This window comes from Argopecten irradians, unplaced genomic scaffold (assembly GCF_041381155.1).
Source record: "Argopecten irradians isolate NY unplaced genomic scaffold, Ai_NY scaffold_0173, whole genome shotgun sequence".
Classification (NCBI taxonomy): domain Eukaryota; kingdom Metazoa; phylum Mollusca; class Bivalvia; order Pectinida; family Pectinidae; genus Argopecten; species Argopecten irradians.
This window is the reverse complement of record NW_027187640.1, coordinates 45,298-55,666: the sequence shown is the minus strand read 5'-3', so window position 1 is coordinate 55,666 and position 10,369 is coordinate 45,298. Positions and strand designations below refer to the sequence as shown.

The following is a 10,369-nucleotide window of genomic DNA, read 5'->3' as shown; positions in this document are numbered from 1 at the left end:
TCAGTCATATTCAATATCTAAATACAAAAATGTAGTTATAAGGGCGCAGCCTTTCGTGCCTGAAGGGCAAGCACTTCTATGGTAACACATACATGAAAATATAAGAAAAAACTCAATCTTCAAAATTCAATCCTACACACTGACAGCTTCAGTTTGCGGCTGCCATTTTTTTACCCACTGTAAAAAAAATCCCATCAGCATGAATGCGATGCTTTGAAGTCAGCTCATTATATAATAATCAAGCGGTTCAAACACTTTTATGATCCAACGAAACGTACTCTTCATCCGGCAGAATCTCAGTGCTATTGCTCTTTATTTGCAAGCGTTCAAGTGATATACCACCTTTTATATACATTTACATGTAATTATAATCAGCTGACCAAAAATAGAATACATCTGCGACAGAAATAAAAAAAAAAATCTTCCTTCTGTTATGTGGATTTTCTTCTCAAATGGGGGTTTTGGGACAAGTATAGAGTGTGAATATATGAATGAAAAATAAACAGAAAATTCGGCTCCATAAATTGAACTTTTTAACAGTGCATAATTAATGGTTACTGAAACATCTGGTTGCGCCCTTTAAGGCCTTGCCTTCAGTCAAAACGGACTGACATTCTTTTTCAAAGACGCAAATTCATAACCCCAAAAGATATTTAGAATAATGCTTATATTTTAATTCAGATATTTATAACTCACTCAGGTACTAATTATAAAGGGACTCATTTACGTACCACGTGATACCCGATGTACATAATGTACATCTAGAATCTACTTATGATCTGCTGACTGCGCTCTCAAGTAGCTTTGTCAAACATTATATTAAAATGCATGGTTTTGGTTACATTATGAAGCTTGCGCAAAAAGTTGACATCCTAAAATATACAAAACATTAGCATATCAACCAGCTGCAGAATCCGTGTAAAAATTACCCAAATAAGAAAGAGTTCCAATACACGCTTAGGCCTTCAAAAAAGTTCCAAAAAGGGGGAGTAACTCTTCTGTGAACATCCAAGATCCCAAACTAGGATCCCGGTCGGGATCCGGTTATGTGGGATTAAGTTATTATATTTTTCCAAAACATGAACCTAGACCATAAATGTGTGTTAGCAAGTTAATTTTTGACATAGAGCTATTTTTAGTTTTGTTATCCATCCCCTGTTTTTTTCAGGATATTAGTCGAATGTTGGTTTATGAAAATACATGTTTAACTGTATATATTTTTCTTGTAATCAGAAGTTTTGTAGCAGTTTCTATAATTCATGTTGGCAAACATGTTTTTACACCATGGAAAATGTATAGCTTTTATATTGATTCTGATTTCAATTGTAAAACATTTTAAATATACATGTATATTAAACTTTGAACATGCTACTTATATATAATTATCTAAGCTGTTTGGGTGGCGGATGACAATATCATAATATTTATTGTCACTTTGGCGGATATTCCGCTCACCTTTGCATATTTACTTTTATGTAAAATTGTTTGTTTTTTATGTCTGATGAATGATTGTTTAAGGATTAACTTGAATAATTTTTTTTATGAGTTTGAGATATAATTAATTTTTCTTTGTTTTCATACCATATCTGGCTTTCCGATTAGCCAATAATTATTTTGCATACCACTATGAAAAAAAATCCGAGAATGGCGCGAAACCCCGAAGTTATCGTGACGTCATAATAGAGACGTTGCGTATTGATTCGGAAAAAAGAATCCCTTGAAAAACCACTATAATGTTACATTTAAACATACTTCATTTCATCAAATAGAGTATAAAATTAATTATAAGTATTGATCTCATTATTTTTTAATTTTATCATGTTATGGAAAAAATTTGTTTGCAAACTTTTGTGAGAATGATTCACACAGTTTGCAAACATTTTTTTTTTCATACCCCGATAATGTTAATAGTGACATCAATGCTTAAATAACACAAAAAATTGAGTACACACAGATTTTTGTGTTATATCTCCATAACATAAAAAATCTATTCAAACTAATCCTTATAATTCAATTTACTAAAGATATTCTCTTCAATATTCAAAATTCATTTTGGGATTCTTTTGTCTATGAAAAATCATTACGCCGTCATCTCAGCCAATCAGAAGCAACGTTACATTTGTTTTCTTTATGGGCTGATAAAGTAAATATTAAAGCCAATGAAAATGCTCGTGACAAGCAAAATTGAATTATTAGATGATAATTTTGATGTATATGTTTTTAAAAGAAAATTTTAAATAAATGCGGCCACTTCAATAAAGAAGTGAGTAAATGATCGTCACTCAATTCACTGTTTGTTGTTCTATGGTATACCAATCCGAGTATTAGATATGCAAACAGAGCTTCACAGCATGGAGAGTTTTTAACGATTGCAACCAGATCGAGTGAGATCGATTTATATTATAATATTTGTCACATTATACCGACATTTTGTAAGAGGGGTGATTGGGAAAGCAATTTCTATAATTCTGCAGGATGGCATAAATAATTTTGAACTCATCAAGAGTTCCAATGCAAAAAGAGGTTCCGAAAACGGGGAGTTACTCTTCTGTGACCAATTCAGCATTCCGGTCGGGATTCCGGTAAAGTATAAGCCTAACGTATGGAAAGCCGTTTCAGGATAAAACACCAAAACAAAAGCTTGAACAACTTATGTAACTTATATGTCCACTTACATTGTAAGTGCAAAATGGAACACTTTTAAATTATGTGATATAGATTATTTAAGTTTACAATTTCATCTAACAACAACTGTCCTTGTCAAAAATGACGTGTTGAATAATAACTGTTTCGATTTTATGTCTCCTTGTCTTTCTTATTGCTTAATATCCCTACATGAAAAAAAAAAAAAACCCAAGAAATTGTGAAAAAAATCCAGGAAAAGACGTGCGACAACCCTAACAAGAGACCCAAGGGCCTTAATGGTCATCTTAACAACACTTTAAAATATCGGGACCATGTCAGGATCATTTCATGTATAGTAAGTTTCAGCCAAATCGCACCGGTAGAAGAAGTTCAACACGTGTTTTCAAGATGGGGGCCATTTTAGTTTTCGGATCGACCCGAAAAATAACAACACTTTTTCGGGAGCGAGGACCATGTCAGGATCATTTTATGAAAGTTTTAGCCAAATCGCACTGGTAGAAACTGGCAAAGTACAAAATATATGAAAAGTTTACGCACGGCGGACGGCAGGCAAGGGCGGACAACGACGGTCGAACCATCTATTCCGTCTTTGCATATTGCAGAGTTAGTTCCCTTGCGGTAGGTATCGATTGGGTATCGATTGTTACGTCATTATTTTGTGAGCGCAATTCACGTAGTTTTCTCCGAAACGTATGACGTTACGCTCGCAAACATATGACGTCACAATCAACACCTACCCGCAAGTGCAGATAACTCTGTATTATGCAAATTCGGAATATTTGTACGTAACTAATCGGTCATCATGTTCGCGTCAGATGACCTAAAATACCATAAGGGCATACATTGTTAATTTGCAACAATTACTGAATGTTTTTTATGATACCTCAAAAAAGGACAAAGCCACGGTGGAGTTCTGATAGCAGTAACAAATGCATACCACTCAGAACATGCAAAAGAACTAGACACAGACAACGAATCTATATATATTAACATCAACATGACAAATTCACATAACCTAACAGTAGGCGCATACTACAGACCTCCTTCAGACAAAGGAAAATCAATCGAACACCTCGAAGACTCCATAAATAGAATAGGCCAAAACAATAACACAATTACATACATCAGTGGAGACTTCAACCTACCCCATATAGACTGGCACACCAACACCACCATCCCAAGCACACCACAACCTAAGCTACACCAACACCTACTTAACATCATCAATGACAAGTCTCTCACCCAAACGACAGCTTCCCCCACTCGTGGCGAACACATATTAGACCTTACACTAACCAATAGGCCATCCATCATCAACAAACAAGAAATATTACCACCACTAGGAAAATCAGACCACGACATAGTTTACACCGAAATTGACGTCCGACTAAAAAAGATCAGAAGACCACCTAGAGACATCCTCATCTACAATAAAGCCAACTGGGACAACATAAAGAGACTGACCTTGAACAATTAAATACACAACTGGACGAACATTCAAACGACAACACAGAGGAGATCTGGCACTCCTTCAAAACAACACTAAACAAATCCATAGACAAAAACATACCCACCAAGCACATCACACACAAATCCAAACTCCCTTGGATAACCCGCCCCATCCGCCAACTCATAAACAAATCCAAACGCTTACACAAACAGTATAAATCCAAACCAGATATCAAACATAAATATAAAGCAACAAAATCAGAACTACAAAAACAAACCAGAAACGCATACCTCAACTACCTAGAAAAAATGATAACAGACATACCAATAGACGAACCTCGATCCTTACACCCTAACAAAAAACACAATCCCAAAAAACTTTTCTCGTACATAAAAACAACTAAGAAAGAGAACTCTGACATCACAGCCCTACGGAAAGACGGACATCTATTGACGGACACAACTGACAAAGCCAACATCTTAAACCAACAATTCCAGTCTGCTTTCACACAAGAACAGAATACAACCATACCTGACAAAGGACCTTCACCACACCCAATTATGCCAGACATCCACATAACACAACAGGGCATACACAAACTACTGAACAATATAAACCCGCATAAAGCAACTGGCCCCGACAACATTCATGGCAGAATATTGAAAGAACTCAAAGACATCACAGCTCCAATCCTTACAAAAAATATTTACATGCTCACTCACCACAGGAACACTTCCCCACGACTGGAAACACGCAAATGTCAATCCCATTTACAAAAAAGGCGACAAATACAATCCCGCAAACTACAGACCAATATCACTCACATGCATCACATGCAAATTAATGGAGCATGTAATCACCAGCGCCACCATGTCACATCTGGAAAACAACAACATACTTTACGACAAACAACACGGCTTTAGACCTTCCAGATCGTGCGAAACCCAACTGGCCACGTTCATACACGACCTCACACAAAACCACAACAACAACACGCAGACAGACATCATAATCATGGACTTTGCAAAAGCCTTTGACAAAGTACCACACAAAACGCCTTCAGTACAAACTCAAATACTACGGCATCACAGGTAACACACATGCATGGATAACAGATTTTCTTTCACATCGCACCCAGACAGTAATATTTGAGGGCAAACACTCACACAAAATACCAGTAACATCCGGAGTCCCTCAAGGAACCTGTCTGGGCCCCATACTTTTCTTAATATATATCAACGACCTACATGGATACATGAAACACAGCACCCTTAGACTTTTCGCAGACGATAGTATCATTTACAAGACCATACACAAACAAGAAGACACACAGAAACTACAACACGACCTTGACAATGCAGGACAATGGGAACACGACTGGCTAATGCAATTTCACCCCGACAAGTGCAACATCATCTCCACTACCACCAAACGCAATAAAATCCACCACAACTACACTCTCCATAACCACTCACTTGAACACGTCAAACACAGTAAATACTTAGGCCTCACACTGCAAAACAACCTCCAATGGGACAAACACATAAACAACATCACCGCAAATGCAAACAGAACACTAGGTTTCCTAAAACGAAACCTCACAATCAATTCACCACACATTAAAGAACACGCATATAAAGCACTTGTTAGACCCAAACATGAGTACTGCTCCTCTATCTGGGACCCACACAATACTGGCCAAATACAACAAATAGAAAAAAACTCAACGCAGAGCAGCAAGATATGTACAAAAACAGATATCATAACACTTCTTCAGTCTCAGACATGTTATACACACTCCAATGGCCAACACTACAAACACGCCGTCTACAATTACGACTCATCCTCCTATATAAAATCACACACCATCTCGTTGCCATCAACCCAGAACAATACCTAACACCTGTAGACACCCGCACTAGACACACACATCCCTATGCATACAGACACATCGCCGCCACAAAGGATACATTTAAGTACTCCTTTTTCCCACACACCATCACATACTGGAATCTCCTCCCTGTGGCAACAGTACAAAACACACTACACTGGAGGGCTTCAAGGCAAACATAAACAAACGTAGCCCTTGAAGCCCCCACTCACAAATAAACACCTCATTTTTTATCATGTTAACTTTTATCTATTCCAGCACCAGGAAAAAAAATGCACTGTATATAACCCCTTCCCCCACGCCACTGAGCCGATCACTCACCTAAAATCGTCACTATTGACGGCTGGTGATAAACCAAAGAAGAAGAATTCTGCATTCTGATTAGTCGAGCAATATTTGGTATTTTACAAGGTTCGTAGCAGCCCCCTAGCAACGGGTGATAGTGTATTTTTGACAGTGCAAAATATTAACCGCCTGAAAAAGATGCGCACTCGTTTCTTTTTTTCGACGCCATCTTTGTTTTTTGAAGCAAACGCTTCGAAATTTATCTGGAGCTATTCAGTAAAAGTTTTGCCAAATTAGTCTGTCTATCAATTTTTTTTTCAAATTACAATGTAAGTACGGAGCTTTCCGTTTACAAATATTCGTTTACCGTCCAAGCGCTATAATGTTGGTTTTTTTATTAACCAGTCGGTGATTAAATTAGGTGAACGCATACGGAAGACATGCGATTACAAGCGTCCTCGTGGACGTTGCTAATGTTGTAAACAGACGACGGGACGAAATCAAAATTCACCTCCGTGAAGTTGATTCCTAGTTCCCAGTTCCTTATTCCATTACTTATTCGATTCCCTGATTACTTATTCGATTCCCTGATTACCTATTCAATTTCTAGCTACAATTACCATAAGAAATGGTTCAAAATGCATTATTATGCATCACAATGATCTAGTTGACCTTTTAATTAGTCATTAAGGGCCCATTACTTATTCGATTCCCTGATTACTTATTCGATTCCCTGATTAATTATTCGATTCCCTGATTACTTATTCAATTTCTAGCTACTAATTACCATCAGAAATGGTTCAAAATGCATTAATATGCATCACAATGATCTCGTTGACCTTTCAATTACTCATTAAGGTCCCATTACTTATTCGATTCCCTGATTACTTATTCAATTTCTAGCTACTAATTACCATCAGAAATGGTTCAAAATTCATTATTATGCATCGCAATTATCTAGTTGACCTTTTAATTACTCATTAAGAGCCCATTACTTATTCGATTCTCTGAATACTTATTCGATTCCCTGATTACTTTCCTGATTCCCTGATTGTTAATCCTTTGAAAGGTGATATTTCCCTCGGCCTTTGGCCTCGGGGAATATCACCTTTCTCAGGTTTAACAATTCCTCGTATTCACCTACAAAAAGTCAATATTTGTATATTGTTATATGACTGTGAGTTTTGCCGTTTTCTGATTGGTCTAGACCGCTTGGACAGGTCTTGACAAAATGCAATGTCAACCTTAGACCGATGAACACCTGTTCAGAGGTTGACATCGCAAATACGGTTACCTGACTAAAAATAGACACAGGGAATCCCCGGTCTCTTCTTCATTTTTGACCAATCAAAATAAAGCATTGCCGATCATCGGGCAATAGCCAATGATTAGGAAAGGTATTTTACAACACGTTAAATGTAGCTGTTCGAAGATTATATTATGAAAAAGCATTATAGAAGTACTAAAATTACCTACATTGTACTGAGGATACGTGGATGAAGATATATCTTAACTTTTTGTCAAATTAGTCATTGCGCTGTCCTTGCTTCAAAATTATTTCAAATAGTGAAACTTGTATCATTTCATTTAACAAAACAATTATTGACTTTTTGTAGGTTAATATGAGGAATTGTTAAATCTTTGAAAGGTGATATTTCCCTCGGCCTTCGGCCTCGGGGAAAATAACATTTCTCATGATTAACAAATCCTCGTATTAACCAACAAAAAGTCAATAATTGTAAAGTGGCACCCTCTAACGAGGTACATGTAGTATTTATATAATAACACCCCCCTTTCGCTCCGCATATTTTTTTTTAAATATATCATTAAATATAATTCTTGTACACATTTAAAGACAGTGGCGTCGCTAAAAGAAAATTAGTGAATACACAAATTGCCGTGTGAGTGCCGAAGGCGCAAGAATTTTGGTGTTTTGGGGGTCTGGGGGTCTCTCCCGGGAAAATATTACGATTTAGAATGGCCGAAATGAGTTTTACGATGTATTTCGATGATTTTTGCGAGCGCCGAATGCACGAGATTTTGGTGTTTTGGGAGTCGAGAGGTTTCCCCCGGGAAAAAAAATATTTACGATTTAGAATGACTGATATGAGTTTTACGATGCATTTTGATGAATTTGCGAGCGCCCAATCGTTCACAGAGTGCATTGCACCCGCAATGAACCCCGGGAGATCTAGATTGACTACTATGAAGAATAAATCAGAGAATTGCGCGAAAACCGTACGTAATCATGACAACACAAAAAGAGACGTCGAATTTGCGGATTGAATAATAAAAAAAAAAAACAACCATCCATTGGAAAATCAATGGCCGTTATCAAGTAGTCTGAAAAAATAATTATATGCATTGTTGTAACTATTTTTTGAACTTCATCTGGTTGCGAAATTAATTTTGTTTGCCAATTTTTGTGAGTAATTTCATGTAGGGATTGAATTATTTTTCTAATTTTCATAGCGGCTATGAATAGCAGAAGCTATCTACATATCCCGTGGAGCGCGTTAGATATGAATAGCTTCTGCTATTTATAGCCACTATGAAAATAAGAAAAATACAATCAATTCACATATTCACATAAGAATGATTTATGAAAATAAAAATTATTGAAAGGTCATTATATTATAATTAAAATTATGACACCCATATTCAACGAGAAACGAGATTAGCCTAATGGAACAGCTGGATGAAAAAGTCGTTCCAAAACATTTTCAACCTTTATTTTTGCAAATGACTATATCACTGTGACCTGGGTTTTTTTACCCTAAGTTATGTTTTCCAAAATGTTTTGCTTTCAACATATAAATGCATTATAATTCATGAACAATCATTCAAAAATATCATTTAGTTCCAACAAAACTGGACAAAACAGAAAATTGTCCCTCCTGTTTACCCCCCTAAACCCCCCCCCTCCCCCAACTCACAAGAGGGACTCCGACCTGACCTTAATTATATGTCATATCATGATGTCCTAACTCCCGGGTATCTCTAAACAAAAAATAATGCTAATCGGTCAGGGCCACCAGAGGCCCAAATTGACACTCCTCCTTTACATTTCTCGCAATTAAAAATATAAAAAACTTTTTGGAAAATATTTAATTCAGGCAACGGCTAGAAGAAAAAATCTAATTAAACACAAATGTAGTTAAACAGTAAATTTATATTCATGTATTAATCATAACTCTAACATAGTAAATTGTATTCACGTTTTCTTATTACCACGACATTTAGTCTTTATATGTTATTAATTCATGTAGTTTAAAATTGCAATTGTAAAATTTTTCTTGTTTTCTCATATCAGCATCATCATACGTCTGTTGTATTTTATCGGCTGTTTTGTAAGCCATCTTGCACAAATGTAATGTGTTGTCATATGTATTTTTATTGTAATCCTATATATGCTGGTTGAATTCGAAATAAAATGAATTGAATTGAAAAAGCCTAAAAAACAAACACTTTAGAAGTTTTATAGAAAGGAATAGGAAAAGGTTTTCTGTAAAGTCAGATCGTATTGAACAAAATAATCTAATACAAAATGAATACATATGACCAATTTCATTGATACTCTAGATATTGTGACCGGCAAATCTACACAGCAAATGGTATGTGACATGAAAGTATGTTTATAGCTAAGAATGGCGCTTTCATCACTTAGATTTAAGTTTGTTTATATCTTTTCCAAAACATGGCCGTTAATAAAAAAAAGAGGTCAATGGCCTCGTAGCACGATGGTCTAGTTGATTAATATTCAATGATTGGTTTTGACTAATATTCTTCTTGATTATCAATTATATGCACTGTTCAAACTAATAATTAAATTAGGACAATTCAAATGACCACTGGTATTTGTTATCAATGTTGGTATTAAAACAATCATACAATTCTTTCAAGACAGATGTCATTTATCAAATGTTAATTTATATATCATAATGAGGTAAAAAACGTTATAAAGCTAGTATATTAATAATCCAAAATAAAAGGCCAAAATAAATTCAAAGTAAAATCAAAATCATTTCTATGGATTATATTCAGCCACTATGTATAGGGCAAAAAATTATATAAAAAAATTTATATGTAGATCAACC

General features: G+C 35.7%; 1 protein-coding gene across 1 annotated transcript; it reads left to right on the top strand.

Annotated features, from left to right (window-relative positions):
* Positions 1 to 5,351: 5,351 nt before the first annotated feature.
* LOC138311979 (uncharacterized) lies at positions 5,352 to 5,996 on the top strand. Its single transcript, XM_069253089.1, has one exon. The coding sequence runs from the start codon at positions 5,352 to 5,354 to the stop codon at positions 5,994 to 5,996; it is 645 nt and encodes a 214-aa protein (XP_069109190.1).
* Positions 5,997 to 10,369: the final 4,373 nt, after the last annotated feature.